General features: G+C 42.5%; 1 protein-coding gene across 4 annotated transcripts; it reads right to left on the minus strand.

Annotated features, from left to right (window-relative positions):
• Positions 1-1,297: 1,297 nt before the first annotated feature.
• On the minus strand, positions 1,298-22,834 carry NUTF2 (nuclear transport factor 2). 4 transcript variants are annotated; one of them, XM_081203795.1, is made up of 8 exons: positions 22,683-22,824; positions 18,914-19,031; positions 16,573-16,725; positions 13,420-13,544; positions 10,085-10,156; positions 8,463-8,561; positions 4,916-5,069; positions 1,298-1,839 (listed from the first exon to the last, which is right to left on the minus strand). In XM_081203795.1, exons 4-7 carry the CDS (start codon positions 13,516-13,518, stop codon positions 4,959-4,961), a joined length of 381 nt encoding a protein of 126 aa, XP_081059921.1. In that variant the 5' UTR covers positions 13,519-13,544; positions 16,573-16,725; positions 18,914-19,031; positions 22,683-22,824; the 3' UTR covers positions 1,298-1,839; positions 4,916-4,958. The 4 variants fall into 4 exon arrangements, with proteins under 4 accessions (XP_081059921.1, XP_081059918.1, XP_081059920.1 ...); XM_081203792.1 differs by lacking the exon at positions 4,916-5,069 and having other exon boundaries at positions 22,683-22,822; XM_081203794.1 differs by lacking the exons at positions 4,916-5,069; positions 16,573-16,725 and having other exon boundaries at positions 22,683-22,822.
• Positions 22,835-23,906: the final 1,072 nt, after the last annotated feature.

Consider the following 23,906-nt stretch of genomic DNA (forward strand, 5'->3'; position numbering starts at 1 on the left):
TATAAGACTCACTTTTTCCCTCCTAAAAAGTAAGGGGAAATGTGTGTGCGTCTTATGGAGCGAATGCAGGCTTCGCATTGCTTTCGCTGAAGCCAGGAGAGCAAGAGGGATCACTGCTTTCGCTGCACAGTGATCCCTCTTGCTGTTCTGGCTTCTGGGATTCAGAATATTTTTTTTCTTGTTTTCCTTCTCCAAAAACTAGGTGCGTCTTGTGGTCTGGTGCGTCTTATAGAGCAAAAAATACGGTGCCTTTATTTCAGGATATGCTTGGAAATGCATACCTTCCTTGCCTTGGTTTTTATATTGATTTGATGCCAACTACAGCCACCTCTCAGTAGATGTGATAGCAAATCCATCTCTTCAAGAGATCTTTTTCCATAGTTGAGAAAAACACACTTACTGTTCCTCCTACTCATTGGCATATGAAACTAAACAAGTATCAGGTCAAGTGCCCAGCACAATTTGGAAATAGCTCAGTTAAACTTTAGGAAAGGCCCATGGATGCAAGTCTGCTCACCTCATACTAAGCTCATTAATAAAAATCCTATAAGGACCTGGCCATTTTGAAAATTTGTGTTGTCTCCATCGCTATGTTGTTGCAGCAAATCAGCAAAGAAAACGTTGATGGAATTTTCTTAGCAGTTTAGTAGTACTGGTACTATTTAATTACTGATACACTGCTATTGGTGGCATGTGGGTGCTGCTTACTTCAGCAACAATACTAGGATAATTCAGGACATTATCTGAAGCAAGTCACAGGCAGACGAAAAAAGTAGTGTGATTGTACTAGGCTAAAGTTATAGCTCGCTTTAAAATGGCTGTCCTGGAAGGGCAAAACTCTCTAAACAATTCATGATGATATACAGACCCATGTCTTGAACACTAGAGGAAAAGCAAATGGTATGAATATGCTAAATCTTGAGAACTTCGTGTAGAGAAAGAAGCCTAGAAGCCTGGAAAAAGTACATTCTACATTGCTGTTTTTATGCATGGTCTTCCATCTATTTCTGTAAGAAGGACTGAAGAAAATGATTGATGCTCAGTGTAATGATCTGCTTTACACGTAAGTAATTAATATAAATCCGTATTATGACTTTCAGGGGAAGGAAATGTCTCAACTTTCAGGTATATGGAGCAATTGTTAAGCCTTAAACAATGGCAAAAATGTACTACAAAAGAGCTATGGAGACATTAAGAACTTCAAAGTTCTGCCAAGTCATGCGTTTCCAGGCTAGGTATTCAGATGTATAGCTGGAGATGCAAGAATCTAGTTACATAGTGAACATCCAACAATGTAAACTGTTAAGAAAATTTCATGGTTTTATTGTATAATGTAGCACTGAAACATCTGAACAAAAAAAAAATCAGTATCTCAGCTGGATTCAGGCTGCCGTTCTTTCCTTTCCTTTTGCTTCTTTGGGCTATTAGAGAAACTTGTCAGTACAGAAACACAACCTTTTGCATTACGGATGCTTCCCGAGGCATGCTGGTAAAAACACACATTTCCCTTGTCAAATGCAGCTAAGTCTAACTTCCAAACATCATGCACAAGGAACTCTTCTAGTGACACAACATAAACTCTTCAGAAGGGCATGTCGCAGGTCTTGCTTGCTTGCCGTGGTGTTGCAGGTTTGTGTATGATATTTGGAATGTTCCATGAATGTGATTAATATCTGTAAGGAGGAGAGGAGAAAAGAAAAGTACAGGTGCCTCGGGGATGCTGTCTCAACCAAAGTTGTGCAATGCTAGCCTGAACATGTCATTGGTGCAAACCCAAGCATCATTGATGTTCTTTAATAGAAATATCTGGTGGAATCCCATAATAGGATCTTCATCGGCCTGTGAAGACAAAATAAAAATAAATTTTAGAAATTCTCTACTACAGCAAATGTCTAACAAGGCAAATTCCTGTAGCTGGTGCCAAATGCTGTCATGCATACTTCACCTGTCTGCACCAACATTCAGCTTTCAGATTTATCATGTCATCCCTGTGCTAATGAATTAAGGTAGGAAAGACTCTGACATGCATTTTTGAGTCTTAATGATGCAAAATTACAATGGCATGGACAATATTCAAAGAGCAGTAGAAACATGGAGATGATCCATTACCATTGTAGCAATTACTGCTGCACTACAGATAATGTTTATGCTTATGGAAGTTGAGAATTATAAGCTTCTTGAGAATCAATACAACCCCTTAACATCAATTTGAGGAGGTAGTAGTGTGTTTGAGAGTTCAAGGTTAAGTCCTGCTAAAGCCAACAAAATAGGCATAAGGTTTAGAATGTACAAAAAGATAGGGCAAAAAAAAATGGGATGGCGAGTGGTGGTCAAAAATTTGAAAAATGCCATGTCCTTATAACAATCACTAATATACAGTGGTGCCTCGCAAGATGAAATTAATTCGTTCCGCAAGTTTTTTCTTCTTGCGAGTTTTTCGTCTTGCGATGCACGGTTTCCCATAGGAATGCATTGAAAATCAATTAATGCGTTCCTATGGAAACCGCCTTCAGACCAGGTCCGGGGACAGTCTGTCCCCCGACCTCTTCTGAAGGCTGGGGGGGGGGGGCAAGGGCTTTTCTTCCCACCCCCAGCATTTTAAAAAACCCCGGGACAGCGGAGGACTTCTCCGCTGTCCGGGGCGATCTTAAAATGCTGGTGGGCGGCATTATAAAATCGCCCGGGACAGCGGAGGACTGTTTCTCAGCCACACCCACTCACCCCAGACCACACCTCTCACCTGCTTCACACACCCCTTGCATGTTTTTGCTTGGCTGGATTATGTCATTGAACTTTGATAAAGCCTCTTGCTTGCCTGGATAAAGGATGGAGGATAGAGAGGGGTGAGTGTGTGTACACGAACTAGTCTGCTGCATAAAGGTAAAATGGACCTTCATTGCTCTGCCGAGTTTTGTGTCTAGCTCTGACATGTCCTCCTGGAAGGTTGATCAAAAAAGGTTCCTCACCCAGTCTGTGGTTGCTTTCATAAATGCTTTTGTTAATTCATACCAAGTGGGGCTGGCCTTGAGATCTAAACCTACTGGGCATACGCTGTCCGGGGCGATGTAAAAGCCCCTGGGAAGGCAGGCAGGGGGGACAAAGACTTTTGCCCCCCGCCCGCCTTCAGAAGAGGTCTTCTGAAGGTGGGCGGGGGGCGAAAGTCTTTGCTCCCCCCCGCCTGCCTTCAAAAGCCGTCCACGATAGCGGGAAGCGCTTCCCTGCTATCCCGGACAGCTTTTAAAATGCTGGCGGTGGGGAGCAAAGCCTTTCGGCCCCCGCCGGCCTTCCTGGACCTCTTCTGAAGGCCGGAGGGGGGGGGGAAAGGCTTTGCTCCCCACCACCAGCATTTAAAAGAGGTCCCCGGAGATTTCCCTATGGGCTTTCGTCTTGCGAAGCAAGCCCATAGGGAAATTCGTCTTGCGAAGCGCCTCCAAAACAGAAAACCCTTTCGTCTTGCAGGTTTTCCGTCTTGCGAGGCATTCGTCTTGCGAGGTACCACTGTATTTGGCATAAGAATGAATCCCTTCAAATAGGAGGAATAAAGCCATTACAGTGACATTCAGTGGGGAAAAGCTGGTAATTATTGACTTGTTCACATCTTCTAGAATATATACCAGTACATATAATGTTGCGTTTCAACTCCATATAATTTTTCTGCAGAATTCCATGGAGCAGTTAACTGTGAGCTAGTTTGCTCATAGTTTAGAATAAACTATGGTTTAATGCATGGGCGTAGCCAGGATTTATTTTAAGGGGAGGCAACCATTATTGCCGGGGGGGGGGGCAGAACTGAGCTATCTGTGTTGCAATTGGGCACTTAAGTATTTTTCATTTATTTACTTGTTGTGCCCCTGCTACCTGTGTGCACCAGCACACTGCTCTTAAGTGCCTACTCTGCTTCTTCCCTGTTCTTGCTGGTACCAGGGATGAAGCAAACCTACATGTCAAATATTTTTAATAACTAGAACTATGACCCTTATCCAAAAGATGGCTGCACTCAGCAGATTGGCTCCAAATCTAAAAATGCACTCTGCACTCAAAAAGAAATATAACCAGATCTAGATTCTAAATGCATACCTGTCCATGCCATTCACACACACAATCTCCACTGAAGCTGAAACAAGTGGGCAAAAGTGGCTTCAGAGTGTCACAGAAGAGACATATATAAATGCTTCCTAAAAAGAAAGTACTTTTGCATATCCCCGACATTTGTTTCTCCCTCTGATTATTAGCAACCAAATCAGGTAAATGTAGAGGCCCCACAGACCCATGCTGTACATACCAAAAGCCATTCTTACTGCTGCAGTTTAAAAACACCTGCTAAATCCTTCTTAAAACCCCACTTTTTCTGTGAAGCCTTTGTCTTAATTCTTATCCCTAACTGAAACAAAACCTAAAACAAATACATTTGCTCACCCATTCTTTGCCATTTCCCTTTCCCATCTCCTCCAACGCTCTTGCTATTTAAACAGTAAACGTCCTGAAGCACAGACCCAACTGTGTTTATGAGCTGCACATTTGTGGTGCTTTAAAGTGTAACCTGACCTTGGCTTAAGGGCATTTTCCTGATCTAAGAAGAATCTTGCACAGATGTACCTACAGGCTCTAGCTCAGACAACTCCAAACACAACAAGGTGAGTGTTCATTGTGTGCCACACAGATGTCCTAGATTTCTAAGCAATGCTAGATCTAGGATGTTAGGCAAGCAACTGACTGGCATAAAAAGTTATGCTAAATTAATTCCGCAGCAGCTGGTTCCAAGTGGAAAACTCCATTTGCTCAATTCAAAAGCCACAACCCTGAGATGAGCAGGATTCTCATTCTTCAACCCTGCTTTAAGAACACACAAGCAATGTCCATGCTGTTCAGACTGCAAGTTCAACTAGGATACAGGAGCAAGCAGTGTGCTTCTTACTCAGTGAGGACTGTGAAGATCAGAGGTAGAAGGCGCCCAGAGGTTAAACATTGTGGAGTGCTAGCCTGAAGACTTCATTGGTGCACACCCACGCACCTTGTAAGCTTTTCAACAAAAAGGTCTGATGGAAACCTAGAATTTGGTCATCATCTGCCTAGCAGAACAGGAGAGAAATCATTACTAAAGTGACAGGCTCTGTAGATACAGAATGCCAGTCTCCTTGCAGGTTTGCATTATGAGTGTATTTACTGCACTTAGAAAGAATGTTCCAGGCATGCAACAGGTACCTCTACTGCTGTCAATTACTCAGGAGCAGTACAATGAGGACAAGGACAAGCTTAAAAATTAGTAAGATAATTTCAGTCCACATTAAAGGGACTACATTAACTTTTTTCCTGGAGGTTTTTGTAATGGGTGATTCATATAATTTCATTCGCAACAATAAATCTTCCAATAGCTTACAATAAGCCACATGCAAACCATGAACTAAAAGCCTGCCAACTAAAGTTGCTTATCTGTGAAGCTTTGAACAGATGAAGCTGCCTTATACAGTCAAACTATTTTTCCACCCAGCCTTGCACTATCAGTTCCAATTTGCAGCACCTCTGAGGTCTTTCTCATCCCTAATACATGCAATCATTTGAATAGCAGGTGTCATTGGCTGAACCTAGAACCTTCTGCATACAAAATACTTGCTTTACCATGGAGTTTGGGCCCTTTCAATTTTATTACTAGCATGAAGATGCCAAGTAAACTCTGAAAGGTTAGCATAAAACTTACTAGAAAACAGGTGTTTAGTCTATAAAGCTACACGAAGTAATCTTTATGTTTAGATAGAGATTAACTTTCTCCTTTCCAGAATCTATCTTTCTAAATGCCTTCATCTGCCAAGTGATGCAACAAGTATACACTGATGACTACTAGTGATATCACACTGGCTACTCTTTTGGACAGGGCAACATGCAGAAGATATAGGAAGCACCACTGATCTGCACTTTCCCATTTTGCCTAAAAGTGCCCGGGAAGATGCACATGATTCATTTCTGGCAAGACATAGAAGTGAAGCCCTTTCTCCATGCATCGCTTCTGAAACAGCATTCAGGAAAAAAAGTATATGAGTTTTATCTTCTATTGATAAAAAATCACCCCATCCGTACATTAATCCTTCTACATAGCCTCTGTATATAACAAGAAAATGTGCATTCTTTTAGATTACTGCTTCACATGTTGGCTTGAAAACCTGTAAACAGGCTCTCGTTCTTGGTGGGCTAGCCTAGATGCTGACACTCATGTCAGCCATACTTCTCAGACATCGCACAAACATCAGTTTGAAGTGGATCCAGTGTGGGTAATAATCTTTCTGAAGCTCATTAATTCCATTTTCATAGGACTCTCTCTACAAGGACACAAACTCTACATGCGTTAAACTTGTTTCAGACTGGTGCTGACTGTGTATCAGCACCTAGGACAGTGGTGTCCAAACTTTTTTCAAAGAGGGACAGATTTGATGAAGTGAAGGGCCGTGAGGGTTTTTTTAGGATTTTACCCCATGAAATAAACTGGGGCCGAATTAAACCAACCAGCGGGCCAGATTAGGCCCCTGAAACGGACTTTGTTCATGCCTGATCTAGAAGATGGAGCTAGATTGTTTCTCCATGTAAACCTCTTTGTGTGTTTAGACTGAAGGCACAAAGAGGACTTCCCTCCAAGCACAAAGCTGCTAAAGGTGATACCAGTACTGATGGACACATGGAGAGTAATGTGCACCCCCTTGTTTTTTCATGTCACTTTTGCAGGCTTCTCTTCAACTCTTGCAGTAAAGTTAAACTTGTAGCAATTTCCAAAGGGGTAGTTCCAAAGGGCTGTTGCAGCAAAGTGTTGTAGCAGCATCTTAAGAGACAAACTAATTTATTATGGCATAAGACAGTAGTCTTCAATCTTACAGGACTCAGGACCCACCTTTAACTACAAGCATGCATTTGTGGACCCATTTCTCAATCTTTTTCCACATAACTGCATGCAGTGGTAATGCAACCCACCTTGGACAGGGCTATGATCCAGTAGTGGGTCCTAACCCACCAGCTGAAGAATAGTGGTGTGAGCTGTCATGAGCTACAGCCCATGAAAGCTTTTGCCACAATATATTAACCTTTGAGCAGCTACAAGATTCTTTTGTTGTTTTTACATTCCTAGCAGGTATTATGAAGTAAAAGTATTTTGAAGCTGGATTACATGTGGGGCAAAGTGTGTCCATATGCACTTAACACAGGCGCAGAGACGGAAAAGTTTTTTGTGCCTCCTTCCAATGGGCTGTGTCAAGGGATAACACCTTTGCTGTGTGATGCAGTGCTTACCAAAGTCCTTGTGACCAACATTCCAAGTTCAGTGTTGCCAGACAGTGTTCTTTAAAGTTGTCCAACTGAAAGTCTAAGTTTTCAGAGAATAGCCTCACAACCCTGCCTGCTCACAGGTGTATTTTAGTTTCCAAGGCAGCACAAGATAACAAGCTTCTTTAACAACGGGTCCACCTAGAGATTTTTGTTTAAGCTCCTCTGTCAGAGAGGGAACAATGCTGTGTGTTGGTTAAGGCCCCGGCTCTTCTTTCCATCAGTTGTAACAAACTTGGTGACTCATTTGGTTCCTCCCCTCCAACTGGTAGCATGAAGGCCTTTACACCCACATCAGTCAAAACAAGACATAGGGGTATTTAATGTTTTCAAAGACACTGCAACATATAGTGGTACCTTGGTTCTTTAACGGCTTAGTTGCCTAACAAATCGGCTCCCAAACGCTGCAAACCCAGAAGTAAGTGTTCCAGTTTGCGAACGTTTTTCAGAAGCCGAATGTCCAGCGCAGCTTCCGCTTGAGTGCGGGAAGCTTCTGCAGCCAATCAGACGTTGTGCCTTGGTTTTTGAACGGTTTCAGGAGTCAAACGGACTCCTGGAACGGATTAAGTTTGAGAACCAAGGTACCACTGTATTAGGGGGGAGGGACGGGGACCCCTCTGAGAAAGAGCCCTGGTCATTCAGCTTCCATGACCCAAGCAAAAGTAGGTCTGTTCACTTGCAGTGCTAGAACAACCTGCCCTAATGGATTAGACCTGTTTCAGATGTAATTGTCAAACTGTGGTTTGGCAGTCATGAACAGGCTTTGGGCTCAAACACACCTACTCCCCCCCTCCTTTAAATCTACCAGTGTGAGAGCCAGTGTGGTGTAGTGGTTAACAGCGGTAGACTCCTAATCTGGGGAACCGGGTTCGCGTCTCCGCTCCTCCACATGCAGCTGCTGGGTGACCTTGGGCCAGTCACTCTTCTTTAAAGGGAGTGAAAGGCGGGATATCAAATCCAAACTCTTCTTCTTCTCTTCTTCTCCTCTTTGTGCTCTAATTCTCTCTCTCCTTGGTTTGAGCAAACCATAGAGTGGGGGTGAGGGAGGCAGAGGAAATGTGAGCCCAAAACTCACTTGCAGTGGCTAAACCCTGAACCGGTTCTGAAATTGGACTCCAACTATTCTTTTCACAGGACCAAAAGTTGAAAAAAGCACTTACCTTAAGCTGCCCAACTACCATACTGAGTATACAGCTGTCAGGCGTGGGCTGATGGTCTTGCGCTGTGATACTGTGCTGTATTTTCTGAAAGGGAAGGCTCTGCAAGCAGAAAGAGGAAAAAATGTAAAGTTTTGCTTAAAATTTTTATGGTTAAGCTCATCTGTGAAGCAATCTGTGGCACCAAGCCAGGTTCTTAGGTGTTGAATTAATTCTGAAAATACAAGCACCCTGAAATGTATTCATTCAATCGCTGACCAGTTTTTTGTTTAAAACAGCATGTGAAAGGTCAAGCCAGGCTCCCACATTTTTGGTCATCATGGTAAGCATGCTGCTGCTTTCTTGTAAGCAATTCCTCCCAACCTTGCAGCTGCGAGGCAGTAATTGTACTAGCCGTTTCATGGTGATTCCCACCTCCTCCCTCCCCTGCTCCAAGAGAAGCTGATGTGTGTTTAAGCTGCTGCTGCTGCTGCTGCACTTAGGCTGCACAGCCAACAAGCCACCCTCCCACCTTATTTCCAGCTCTAAACTTGAAGCTGGGGAGGGGAGCAAGGAATTATTCCAGACCTGGTATAGAGTGTCATGTGAAATCAACAACATAGGAAAGTGCAGTCATATTTTTTGGTCTATTAAGGTTAGGCAAAAATTGTGGACCTCTGAATTCAGCCCTGTTAAGGAGAAACTCACCTACTCCAAAGGGTGTTTCTTTTGAGCTCCATTGCTGTTCTCATTCTGGACAGAGTACACACAAAACAAGGAAAGAGAACCTGTAGCCTCCAGATGTTATAGATAATAAGTCTGGTTGTTCATTATCATGCTGAATGAGGCCAACAGGCATTCAGCAACATGTAGATGGTTGCCAGAGACTACCATTGCTTCTCACTTAGGAGAAGCTTTATCCTGATGCAATTAGCATGTTATAATCCCAGAAACTGTTGCAAGGCTGTATCTGCTCTCAGTATACAATTTAGACATGCGTGCAAAATAAAAGACACTGTATAATCACTTATTGTTGTTGTATACTTAAAAACCTAAAACCATCTTTACAAGCATCTGGAGGGCTACAGGTTCACCACCCCTGCTTTATATAGACTGCAACCACGATGAAAGAGGATGCAACTGTGCTGTCTGGAACACATGCAAATAAGGTTTTGTATAGCTAGGTGGCTAACAGACTGAGCCACCAATCAGGATGCCCTGGGCCTTCATCGGCTTGGAACTCAAGAGATAGCCTTAGATACACCTCCTCACACTTCATCTGCAGTCTGGAAATAATAAAACTGAACCACTTTACTGAGTTAGCACTAGAACAAAATAATGCATGTGAAGCACTTTGAACATTCAAGTACACTATATAAATCTAAGGCTGGTTTTTTCATCCTCACTATCACTGAGTCCAATGGAACTTACTTCCTAAGTTAACTGTGCTTTACATTTCTGGAACTGAAATCACTACAATTTCAGACAGGCAGATTAGAAATGCAAAAGGGTGCAGCCTGAACCTGCTTTCTATAAATAATACAAAAGAAGTAACACCAGACTTGGCCTGCAACAAAACGGAAATATTTCAAAAAGAATTCTGAGCTGAACAGAAATGTCAGGCAATGAAGAGGACAGGAACTTACTGAGAGTTTTTCAACAATAGCTGCTTTGCCCTGAAATTGTTGTCCTTCCCATGTAAGGCATGAGGCATCTATCTAAAATTATTAAAAGAAGAGGGAGAGGGAGACGGTAAAAATCTGCTTGGAAAAGTAAGATTTCATTTTGCATAAAGAAAACAGCAATAGTTATTAAACTCTCTCAGCTACACACAGAAACAGAGAGCAGTAAGTTTGCACCTTTTTCAGAAGGGCTAAGCACAGGCTCAGCTGAATCAGAGGTTGGCTCCATGCCAAAGACATCCAGCAAATTTTGAGTCCTAGTAGTGCACCACAGCAGGCAACACCCTCCACCCCAATCACAGACTCCTTACTTTTGGCCCTTACAATAAGGCTATATTTCGTAAGTATAGGGTATGTATTTGTTCTACGCAGCAACCATAGACCCAAAGGCCACATTTTGCCTTCTAGAAGCTACTTATTGCTTGAGAGCTGTCCATCTAGGAGGTCTACAATTTGGCCTTGCTGAACATGCCAAAAAGTGCAATTGCCAGGCCTCCCCACCTGTCAAGACCTTACCGCCAGGGTATTTAAGTTGGGAAGGCCAATTTTTTTGGTGGGGGGGGGGGGAGTGCAGGCCATTGGACTCTACTGCCTCAGTGCCTTCAAACTGCTTAATCCAATGCTCTCTGTCTCGGCTTGGAACAGGAAAAACTAGCAGGGTATGCATTTGTGCTGAAGAATCTTCACCCACATCTCCAGCCTCTGAGTTGGGAGGAAGCTTGGTTGCTCATCATGCTTACCACTGGACAGTTTCACACTTAAAAGCTTGCCATTTAGAAAATGGGCTTTTGCAATTTTGCTAGGAAGCCAATGGGCGGGGTGGAGGAAGGCTGTGGTCTCCCATCTTTGCTCCACTCTTCCAGCCAACTACCTCTTGGTCAAAGATCTATAGTCTGTTCTTGGACCCTCAGCTTTCTAGCTCCCATCTACTTCAGTTTATACAACAAATCTTATAAATCTAACACTCTTTGGTAACTTATACGCTATATGGAACTAGGAATGACCAAAGTCACCATTTTTAAAATTGTCATTCCAATAGCTTTCATGGCTTTCCCTTGTGAAGTATACACTATTAAGAACAAAAAACAAATAAAAAAGGCAGCTGTTGAGGCCCTTCATTCCCATAAAGTTTTAACAATACAGAATGATGCAAACTGTCATTCAACACCCACATAAAAAAGAACTGCCAATTGTTCAGAGCAGCTGCAATTCACCATTTCATCCAGGAGCATTTTCCAATTGGATCTGCAATCTCTACCACCTGCCATTTTTCACCAGAACCTTTGGAAGTGAAAATGACCCGCCAATATAAAACCAGATCACCTGCTATGAGTAGAAGTGATGTGGCCTGGGCACAGAAGTTATAAGTAGCATTTCATTCTCACATAAGTAGTCCAATATGCTTAGCAATCATCCATGTTTCAATATGGTCAGAAGTCAAATTCTAGCAAAAATGCCATTTTTAATTCCCTCCAGAAAAATAATTGTCAGACAAAGGAAGAATTTCCCACTTTGTTCCCTGGCTTTCTTTGCTTTTAGGTACTCAAACCTTAAAAATTCTGAAAATCCATTTCAATTTATCCCATGAATAGTGTTAGAGTATGGACAGCATCTAGTAATAGCAAAGTATGAATGCTTGAGGTAAAACACATGCTTTCCTGCCAACAAAGTTTAGAGTCCTATGTGCATGCGCATCACTCTTGCATTCTGATGCATTCAGGCAGTCCCTAAATGCACTTAGTTCTCTTGAAACACTCAGGCAATGCCAACCTAAAGGTCAGGTACAGCCTCTAAGCTATATACAATGTACTGAAGTGTATTTTGAACCCTCCCCAAGTTTGCTGACAGGAACTCGGAGAAAAGACAAAAACTGCATGTGTAAAAGTTAAATCAGCACTGTGCTGCTGATCACTTTAGTCTAAGCATTACTAAGGCTTCATTTCTTTGTTTCATATTACCAATTCATCCTGTATTACTGATCTGCCTAGGAGATCCTAGTTTATTTAGAAAGGCAACTGAACATATAGAGTGGAAATGTCACCATTTATTAGAACTCTGGTTTCTCTTTGGAACAGTGATATGGAAGGAGTGGTCGACACAGCCACTCCCAAGGGCCTCTCCAGCACTGCAGAGCATGGTTAGACCCTGGTTTTCCAGGGAGTTGTGGGTGAAGCAGGAGGTAGCGAAAACAGACAGAGCGTTTAAGTCTCCTAGCAAGCGTGACTTTGTGCTGGTGAGTGTATAATCATGCCTACCACATGGCAATGAAGAATGTTTACTTCACTGCCACAATTGCATCCTCTAGTAGACATCCAGCAGAGCTTCTCAGGGTGGCGAATAGGTTGGCAAAATCTACCCCTGTTGGAAATATATGAACCTTCTGAGGCCTGCTGTGACACATTTTACAGCACTTTTAAGGTAAAGTCATTCACATTCATTCTGAATTAAACAATAATGTTTATACAGTATCAGAGGGAATGTCTGGAGCACCATTTTGTCAAATTGTGGGGCATTTATTTCGGTTGCTGCATGCTAAGAATTTGAACAAGACGCCTGAAGCTGTTCAGCCAACTAAATCTGCTCTTGATCCCTGCACTTCATGCCTATAAATGCTAGGCAGCACCTGGCACTCAGAGGGAAAAACAAGCTCCATCGGTCCGTTCCTCCCTAGGTTTGAGGGCCACAGCGTGATGGCATCTTCACCCAGCGGTATACTGCAGGAGCAGTGGGAGTTTCACCTGTGATATACCACCAGGTGAAGGCGCCATGCTTTGGTAACCTCACATTCTTGACTCCTATAACTTGCTTTACTGTAGCTACTGTAAAATGAGGCCACTAGAATGCCAAGTGGTGCATCAAATCAAAGTCATAGAACATGTTGACCAATTGATGGGGTAGGTACTTTTCAACTGACTAGAATATCTAAGCAAGTAATTGACCGAATAAGACTGCCTATTTATAACTGTGTATGTCAGAAGCGGGAAACCTTTGGCTCACCAGATGTTGCTGAACTACAGTGTCCATCACCCCCAGCAAGCATGGCCAATGGCCAGGAATGGTGGGAGTTGTAGTTTAGGTATATCTGGAGAGCCAAAGGTTTCCCACACCTGATGTGTATCATTTGGCAAGTAAACATGTCCTTGCCTTAATTCTCTCCCTGACAACAAGATTGCAACCTACTTCACAGGGCTGTTTGCAAGAGTTTGTAATGCACAAGCACATAAATGGGGAGGGGGTGTTGGAATAATTGAGCAATAGTTTAAAATAATCAAGAAAAATCTGTTGCAATAGCTACTTACGTATATTGCTCCTAACTGAGTCCTGTCTGTATCAAATAACTGGTAGTAATGCTGTACAAAGCTGGAACCAATCTGCTCCCAAATAGGCTTGTCTCCCATTCTGAATCCTCAGTCGGAGCCAGCAACTGAAAAAGAAAAAGCAGTGAAAACCGACAGCCCAGGGCAATGAAAGACTGTAACAATACAAGTGCAATAGGCTGATCTTTTACCAGAATCGTCCAAATTTTTCACTTAGCCATGATTTTCCTCCCTGAGGATTTGAGCATCACACTACAGAGAACTTTCTCCAGTTTACATTGCTGTAGTGCAGTAGCCTGACTGCAGCATATTTAGGCACCAGCATTAAGGCACTCCTTGGTTCATACCATGACACAGAGGAAAAGAAAACTATGGCTCTTAAAAGCATGAAAAGTCTGCTCTGTAGCAGTACCCTCCTCCTTTGAGCATTTTTTGGCCAACATACAACCAAAATTAGAACTCAGAATCCAGAAATGTATCATACAAACTAGTGACATCAAATTGTTTAGTTGTATTAATACAGATGTGCAATTCTCCACACATTTGAAACAAGCAGCAAACATTCTCAGCTCAACTGATAGAGCATGAGACTCTAAATCTCAGTATAATGGGTTTGAGCCCCACACTGGGCAAAAGGATTTGTGTACTGCAGGAAGTTGGACTAGATGACCCCTGTGGTTCCTTCCAACTCTACAATTATACAGTTCTATGATTCTATTACCAAGTGTCAACCCGTTGGTGGCCTTCATGCTCACATATGTCACCGAAGCAACTTCAAGTACTCATCCTGGCTAACTTGAAGCTGGGATAGGTTGCCAAAATTGTGCTGTGTTGTAGAAGTACAGTAGTGTGCTCAAAGCTTTCTCTGTCCTGTGTCCTTAAAAGGCTCATACACAGGAGTCACTCTTTTTCCCTTTTTTGCAGGCCTTGACAGCCAAGCAAAATCAATTTGTGCTACAACCTTGGCCTCCAAGGAAGAGGACAGGGCCTTCTCTGGCATCATATTGAGCTCAGGGTCAGATGACACCACAGGGATAGAGCCTCTGCCCTTCTCCACCTCAGCAGTCAGCTGGGGCTCATCCCTGCTGCTCTGAGTCACATATATACACAAACAGCAGTAATATGTCTCACTGCTTTCTGAGTACCTGGAGAAGTAAGAAAACTCTCCCTCATGCTGCACTGAATTCAGGCACATTCAAAAAGCAACAGAACTTATTTGGGAGCATCCAAAGCTTCCTTCCACCAGGTCAAATTATCTAGCCCAAAATTGTCTTCTTGGATTTTCCCTGAACTCTAATATTCAGAAGGGAAAGAAGTCTTCCTGGTGCTGTGCTCATACCAAAAGCAAGCTGGAAAGTATATTGGGGGTGGAGGCTATAGCTCTTGAAGGCAGTGTAGAAAAGAGAGCATTTCTGTGCACACTCCACTGCCATAGATACTTGTTATATTTTCCCTGCCTATCACAGTTCCTCTGTCTTTTCTATAATGCTAGACATTGTAAAGGAAGGAAGCCAAATAACAGCTGCATTACTGAAATATAGTGCAGTGCTCTGGAAATCTGCCCAGCCTAATAGCAAGAACAAAAGGTGACAGTGAACTTGTATGTCCCAATTTTCTATGATAAAGCAGAGCCAAACACAGATCATAGGAGTCCATTCACTATCTATTTGCAAGACTGTTCCAACTCTACAATTCTGTATCACCAATTTGGACATCACTTTCCTTCTGTTGACTTAGATCAACAACTTGCTACAATGTAAACTTCAAGGCAAAACTTTAAGAGTGAGGGGGAACTATGCATTCTCCTGAATGGCAGCAAACAGAAACACACCTATTTATCGTGTAAGTAGATCACTAAAGTTGCAAGGTAGATGAACGGAAGATCAAGGTAGATGAACAGAATATCAAGGTATATAACTCTCCAAAGAGGATATTATGGTTTGGCTGATTAGCATGGGTAGCCTCAAGCATTTCCTACAAGACCACCAAAGCCATTTAAAGTGCTTGGTAAGAAAAAAGGATGATGAGAAGAAGAAGAAGAAGAAGAAGAAGAAGAAGAAGAAGAAGAATTTGGATTTGATATCCCGCCTTTCACTCCCTTTAAGGAGTCTCAAAGCAGCTAACATTCTCCTTTCCCTTCCTCCCCCACAACAAACACTCTGTGAGGTGAGTGGGGCTGAGAGACTTCAAAGAAGTGTGACTAGCCCAAGGTCACCCAGCAGCTGCATGTGGAGGAGCGGAGACGCGAACCCGGTTCCCCAGATCACGAGACTATCGCTCTTAACCACTACACCACACTGGCTCTCCAATAAAGACTGGCTCTCCGATAAAGGACCAATTATTCTAGCAGGACATGCACAAAACATTTAGATGGGTCTAATGTTGATAAATGTTTGAGGCATAAAAGGAACAAAGTAGAAAGCTAGAGAGATTGATGAGAGAAAGCTCAGGGTAAACAGCTAAACTGTCCAATGTTTTCTGAGAGCAAGTACACACAGCTTGACTTGCACATTCATTTTAATCTGGGATTAATGTGACCATGGAAACATGGTCAGTCAGTTCTGAGGTGGTGTTCAGAGTTTCCGAATAGACCTCTATTCTTTAAAATCCTACATAGATCCAAACTGAGAGCCAGCATGAGATTTGTAGGCATTTGGGCAACCAATTAACCAAGCTTTCTCCCACCCTGGCACTGATAAATATCAACATGATCTAAAAATTCAGCAGTGAAGGGAAACCAAGACCCATTGGTAAAGCTAGCACACGGGGTGGGAGTGGGGAACCCACGGGAACCATGAAAGTATCTGAGCAGACTGAAAATAGTATCCTAACTTGTAACTAAAAAAAAAATTCTTCTGGGTCAGGGATGGTGAATATGTGGTACTTCAGATGTTGCTGGACTGCAATTCTCATCATCCTTTACCATTGACCATGTTGGCCAATAACATATGGAAAACCACAGGCTTCCCAGCCCTGCTCTAGACAATGCTTTGACAAGCTTCAGCCCATAATAGAAGCAGTTTGCTCATCTCTTGCAAAGTAATTGTGCTCCCTTCTTGAATGAAGAGCTTTCCTAATTTATTTTGATGAATCCATGTACCAAACACAATATCCAAGTGTTCTCAACTGCCTCACCTCTGTCAGTCTCTCTTGTCCTCTGTACAGTTGCCAGATAGTTCTAAGATGTTTTAGCTGATTTCTGGGAGCCTGTTACTGGATGGTGTATTAGTTTCTGGCTTAGATTATTGACGTACTTTGTTACTAACTTAATGTGGCTTGCCCACAGCCCTTTAGATAGAAAAGAAAAGAAGAAACCTTAATGGTAGAAATCTACTATTACTTCTCTTTTTAATTTTGGTTCTTAAATAGCAGTTAAAGGTCAGTTTGCAGAGTAGGCCAACAACTTTAACACTTCTCCCTAGGAGCAATGCAGATTGTTATTACTACAATAACTCCTTGATCCTTACCAGGAGGTGGACCCAACATGTCAGGCACTGAAAACATAGTGAAGTCTGATGCTCAGATCTCAAACATAACAGATTTTTTTTGTTTTTAATTTACAGTCATACCTCGGGTTACAAACACTTCAGGATGCAAGTTTTTGGGTTGTACACAGCGCCGAACCCAGAAGTACCGAAATGGGTTACTTCCAGGTTTCAGCGCTTTGCGCATGCGCAGATGCAGCGCTGCAGGTTGTGAACACTGCGGGTTGTGAACGTGCCTCCTGCACGGATCACGTTCGCAAGCCGAGTGTCCACTGTATATCTGAATTCTAAAAAAGTTTGCTCTTTTTCTTTTTTTTACACAAATACAACATACAAAATCACATTGGTCACTTACATGATAATGAAGTGTTACTCTAATATCTAGTGCCTTTTCTCATTATGCAAACAACCATGGCCAGCGATGGGGTACCTGTAGCCCTTCAAATGTTGCTGGATTACAAATCCCATCATTCTTGACTACGGGGTATGCTGCCAGGTTCTGTTGAGAACTGGGAATACAACAACATATGGAGGGTCAGGAGGTTCCCCCATCCCTGAGGTCTCTTCAGCTCTCTATGCCTTTGTGGACCAGATAAGTGCCTCTTCTTACGGTATGATTCTCATTCCCTTCTATGTGTGCATTAACATTTAGGGTTAATATTGCCTTGCACAAAAACACTGGCACCTTTCCTCATAATAAAATCACTTCATAATGTGGTTAAAATACATTTCAGGATTAAATTAAAATGCAACTATGAGAAGCATGCATATCTAGGGTGGGGAATATTTGTGGCTTCTTAGGCCAGACCCTTATCAATACTGATTGGGGGGGGGGGGACTACCAACCTGTAAATCACCAGCCATCACAATGATATCAGATGCAAACTGCTGCTAAAATAGGGTGTTCTTCTCCTTTGTATTAACAGCAGTTTGAACGGAATCCAGCTGAAGTAAACAGGATTTAACCTAAGTTCATCAGCTGAAGAACAGGTATGCACAACCAATGCATGATTTAACACCACCCAACAAAAGATGTTACAAGTGATATCAGCTGGTGAGGGGGCTGTGGTTTGGGGGAAATGGCCTCACGAGCCAACTTGAATCCCCTGGTGGGTCAAGGTTGGCCTGTGGGCCTGAGGTTTCCTACCCTTTTTTTTTTACAGCACCAGTAGGTTCTAAACTGCTTTTGAAACTACTATATATGCTTTTGGAGAAAAGGTGGGATACAAATGTTATAATAAAATAAGCAGTAACATGTTTGACACTAATACCCTTCTCAACCTTGCAAATAAGTCCACAAACATTAGCTCACAACATGTTTTACTACCTCTTCTGTTTATTTCTGGGCATGGTAGCATGTGCACTGACTACATATTGTTTGGATCACAGTAATGTGCTATATATGAGGCTGCCTTTAAAGAGCTTTTCAAAACTTCAGCTGGTTCAGAACACTGTACCTGGGCTCGAGCAGGGCCTCTTATAGGGACTATGCAATACCACAAATACAATACCTTCACTCACTACCAATTCATTTACAGGAACAATGCAAAAAGCCTGGGACAATATTACTTGAAGGACTGCTATCTCCAGTACGAGCTGACACGAATCTTTGAGATCTTCCAAAGATACCCTTCTCAGTGGCTATACCTAAGCTTTCTCATTCTCTTCCCCAGGGAGAGCCATCTAGACCCTCCCTATGACATCCTTCCGCTGTCAGGTAAATATATATATATATATAAAACTAAAACAGGCATTTAGCTTTTGGATTAGTTATATTTTTAAATTTTTACCTTAACATGTTCAAATATAATTACTGTTTGCTGTTTTATTACTGACTAATTTTATCTGGTCTTATTTTTATTTTATTGTTAGGTTGTGGTTTTCCCCCAAACTACTGTATTTTTATTATTATAAGCCGCCTTGAGTGCTACATGTAGAAAGGCGGGATTTACACTGAAAGAAATAAATAAATAAAAGGAAAAAGAATCAACCTTTATAATGCTTCTGTGCCTGGTTGCCTGGAGGAGATTCATATTCGCCACAGGCGAGTGGCTGTTCTTTCTAAAGAGCAATAGTCCACTCAGTAGAAAACCTCAATCTCTTTCATTCCTAATGGCAGGCAAAAAGAACCACTGTTTTAATACTGTATTAAATTGAGTTAATACTGTATTGTTGATACGATAACAAGAATATAACTTTCAAGGATAAGCACAGGCTAGGGAGAAATTCAGTTTTGTAGATGTATCCATTACTGACTTGAAGCTGTTCTGCTAACATTTTGTTGACTGGAGCGTATGTTCAAGAAAAAAAATCTACTGTTCATTTTATTTCCTACCAATAGTACATGACATAAGCATCATCTTAAGCACTTGGATTAATCATTGTGACATCCTATAGAATCTACAAATGCTTACATTCAAATCTGTATTCATCACAGTCCTATCTACAGATAACTGCATTGTTCCTATGCACTCTCCTCCACCAATTACTCACAATACTATACCCAGTTCCACATTGCACAAGACTAAGGAGGAATGCCTCACTCACTGTGGAGTTTTATCAGTTTCTTGGTTTCATTTGTACTAACAGAAATCATTAAGTAAAATTTGTAAGTTCATTTTTCAATTTTAGGAGAGCACTACATTGCAACACTGAAGGAGGAACACTGCAACATTCACAGCTATTACAGTGATACCTCGGGTTAAGTACTTAATTCGTTCCGGAGGTCTGTTCTTAACCTGAAACTGTTACAGTGGGGCCCCGCAAGACGAATGCCTCGTAAGACGAAAAACTCGCTAGACAAAAGGGTTTTCCGTTTTTGCGTTGCTTCGCTAGACGAATTTCCCTATGGGTTTGCTTCGCAAGACAAAAACGTCTTGCGCTTTTTTTAAAAAGCCGCTTGAAGAGGCGCAGTTGCGACGGACCATGCTTCGCAAGACGAAAAACATCGCAAGACAAAAAGACTCGCAGAACAAATTCTTTTTGTCTTGCGAGGCACCACTGTATTAACCTGAAGCACTACTTTAGCTAATGGGGCCTCCTGCTGCTGCTGCGCTGCCGGAGCACGATTTCTGTTCTCATCCTGAAGCAAAGTTCTTAACCTGAAGCACTATTTCTGGGTTAGCGGAGTCTGTAACCTGAAGTGTATGTAACCCGAAGTACCATTGTATTTTATATTTAAAAATCCTGCAAGGTCAATAAAATGGCAGAGGCACCAATATGGGTTGGGGGTAACAGTTTCTTCATATAAAAAAATATTTTATTTTGACTAAACACCTAGATGTGCAATCCTGCTCTTCAATAGTATAACAATGAAAAGAACCGCTGCCACAGCATTAATCTATTATATGGATCAGCCAGCTATGTGCAGTTCATAGATTTTATTTATTTTTTAAACATGTTTGTGATTTCTGTCTCTCCAAGATTATAACTACTCAATAAAATTCCAATAAATTAAAACATTTATTGAGGGAAATCCACCCTCCTTTTTGAACTCTGAAGAGGTAGGCTAAGATGAACCCCTCTGGAAGGCAGTTCCAGAATGTAGGGGCCATGACTAAGAAGGCCATTTCCCTGTATCTATTATTGGATAAATGGAATATGGAGGAGTCCCTGGCAATTGTAATGGGGAAGCAGATTCAGAGAGATGCTGGCATTCTAGGTCACTCTGGCCCCCAAACATACATGTTACATACCTATGCCTAGCATACTAGCTCTTGAAATGAACAGTCACTAATATCTTCTTAAAGCAACTACTATTCATTCACTAGTCACCCTTTAAGGCACCTTTTCCAATAATGCCAGTTGCCTCATAAAATTGAGCAGCATATTACAACTGTATCAGGGATTAGGAATATTTTTCCTGTTGAGGGTTGCATTTCATTGGTGTAATATGATGCATGATGGTGGTAGATGGGACCTGAGCCAAAAGTGGGCAGAACATGGTGAACTTGGTCACACAGTCAAGCCAGGCACATCTCTACCTGTCCCACACTTGATGTCACATATGACAGACGTGGGACAAGTGAACACAGTTGGAAGAAAACAGTATTGCAGAGCAAATTTGGCACACTGACTGCAAGTTCTCCACCCCTGATTTATAGGAATACATTTTATTTCAATGCTTTACTTGTCATTCTAACACTGATGATCAGCTGACTGCTGCAGTTAAGTGGTATATACCTCAATAGACTAGAAAAGCCTTCCCCAACATGATGCCATTCAAAGACTGTTAGACACCAATGTGACGCCCTTCAGAAGCAGTATCTATCTTTCCTAACTACTAGGCATGCAAGCTGAGATGTGTGCAAGCTGGGAGTCCAATATGAAGGGCACTAGGCTGGAGAACGCTGACCTAAAATATCTCATTTATCTTCCGCACTTTTAAGAATTCTCACATATCTGCTTGCTTCCTATCCCAATTCAATAAAAAAATCAAACATCTCAATATCTTGGATCCTAGAAAACTGGTGGCAATTTCTAGGCACTCAATTGGGGGGGGGGTATTTGAGATTTATATCCCAGCTTTATTTCATCATGGAAGGCAACATACATGGTGGTCTCTTATCAAGGGTCTTACTAGACAAGACTGTTCTCTCATAAGCTCTCAAGGCCATGCTTTGGGACAACACTCTTCAAATCACTTAACCTTTCTCATTTTCCAGCAGATAATAATTAATGTCAATCTACCTTGTATTTCATTAACTTGGATACTTTTGTATCATACATAGTTTTTGTCACCTTAGTTTTTTCTTTTACAAATACTTAATTAATAATTAATCTGAAACAGAAAAAATCCTGATATAAATGCCCAGGTCAAAACAATATTCTTTTCTTGTTCAGAAAATTATTCAAACCTGTCAGTTCTCAAATTTAGTTTTTGATCATGAGATTTTTTTTAAAAAAATCTTCAAGGATTTCATCAGGTCTGTCCAATGAATGGATCAGTCTTACTAGCATGCTGGATTCACACTCACTTGGGAGTTCAAAAACAAATGACTACACTTTTGTTATTTACCTGTAGTTTTCGATATGTGCTTTGTCACAGGCAACTGGAGGTAGCCCTCAGAGACCGTCAGTGAACCCCTTTAGTACATTTACTGAGAAGAAACTTCCACTCAGGTAGGTGGGACTAGGGTTGCAGCCTAAGTTTTAATGAACCACTTTCTTTCAAACAAATTTCGACGTGTAGGGCCTTAACGTTTTTGACAACCCCCTACTAAAATCTATTGAATATCAGGCATTGGCCGATTGTAAAAAGGACGTGTTGGAGCAAACCCTGTCCGAACTGCAAATAACAATTAACAAATATAAATTTGGGGAGGGGAAGTTCTTTGCCCAAGGCCCCAAACTTTCAAACAGTGCGCTCCTGGTGTATCCAAAAAAGAATCAAGAAGCACGTAACGGAGAAAGCGCACACGTGGGAAAGGGCGGACACATTCACACATGCACACCCACATGGGTTTATCACCCCCCCTAAAGAAATGCGTGGAGAGTCTTACACGATCCCATGCTATTAATCACTAGCAAGCAGGGAGGGGAAGGAGAAGCAACAGAATTCAGTCGTAACTCAGGAACACACCCTTATCCTCGCCCTTCCCCAACTCCTAAGGCCTCGAAGCAGCCGAAGAGAGAGGCGGGCGGGCCGGCAAACAGACAGCGCCCAGGCCCAGCACGGGAGTTTGAGAGGCGGGAAAGAAGCCCCGCTGCTTCTATGTCATTCACTTCAGGTTTCCACCTCAGGCGCCTCGCAGTACTCACCTCGCAAGCTCCCCCTCGGCTAATGGCGGCGGCGGCGGCAGCAGAGGCGGCGGCCCCGAGTGCGGCCCGAACCCACTCAGCGCTCCCTCTCTCCGCGCTTCGCCCGCCCTCCCCGCCTCTTCCGGCCACGCCCTCTGGCGTGCGCGCGCCAGCCATGCTGGGAAAAAGAGTTCCACCCGCAGCCCTTCGACTCCGGGACGCCTCTGAAAAAGGGGGAGCACTACAACTCCCAGCATACAACGCGCGGCAGGCTCTCCGGGCAAAGCATTGTGGGGGTTTGTTTTGTTTTAAAACGGTTTGTGCACGCAAAAAACGGAGGGCGACGCCCTTCTGAAGCACTAGATTTACTCGCTTGCTTGTTTGACTTATATACGGCCCTTCATCGTAAGATCTCAGGGCGGTTCACACGATAAACCTGCGGGATGCAGGCAGGATAGCTTTGCTGAGAGCGAATACCTTCTGTAGCATACATTTTGCCACATGCAGCATGGGGTTAATGGCAGATGCCGTGCTTACAGGATGCCCCGCATCCATCCCTGGCAATCTCCCGCTACATAGGATCAGGGATGGGAAATTCTCCGCCGAGCCTACTGGACAGCAGCTGTCAGCCAGAGCAGACGCACACTATGTCATAGTAAAAATAAAAAAATTCCTTCCAGTAGCACCTTAAAGACCAACTAAGTTAGTTCTTGGTATGAGCTTTCGTGTGCATGCACACTTCTTCAGATACACATAGTATGTGTATCTGAAGTAGTTGTCATAGTAGTTCAGCAATGGCAGCTTAATATGTTCAGACAGGGTGAACAGTGCTTTATTTGCTCCACAAACGATGCCTGTGTTTCATCTGTCACCTGGAGAACTAGAATAATAGGATAATAATAATTAAAAACTTTGCTTGTGTGAAATAGAGTAAAGACATTTGTCGAAATTTATCTTCCCAACACATTTGCAAGTATATTATTATTATGGAAGTGAACCAACAACAGCACAACCTTTGTTAACTTGGTGCCCTCCAGTTGTTACACTGCAGCTCCCATCAGTCCTAACTAGTATGCTAAGACTGATGGGAGATACAGTCCAGCAACATCTAGGGGGCGCCAGGTTGGCAAAGGCAGCATTAATGAACCTATGCTGTACAGATAACATTATGTTTATCTGTGGTGGGATCCACCACATAAGAAAATGTTTAGTAACACCACAACTTTAATTAAACCAAAGGTAGGG

The sequence above is a fragment of the Podarcis bocagei genome (assembly GCF_964188305.1).
Source record: "Podarcis bocagei genome assembly, chromosome: 7".
NCBI lineage: Eukaryota > Metazoa > Chordata > Lepidosauria > Squamata > Lacertidae > Podarcis > Podarcis bocagei.

What these genes read in the sequence shown, in the direction of transcription:
- NUTF2 (XM_081203793.1), bottom strand. Translation starts at nt 13,518, where the DNA reads ATGGGAGACAAGCCTATTTGGGAGCAGATTGGTTCCAGCTTTGTACAG. An exon ending in CTCAGTTAGGAGCAATATAC is followed by an intron (nt 10,157 to 13,419) that starts GTAAGTAGCTAT and finishes TAATAATTTTAG; the next exon opens with ATAGATGCCTCATGCCTTAC. An exon ending in TGGTAGTTGGGCAGCTTAAG is followed by an intron (nt 1,840 to 8,462) that starts GTAAGTGCTTTT and finishes TTGTCTTCACAG; the next exon opens with GCCGATGAAGATCCTATTAT.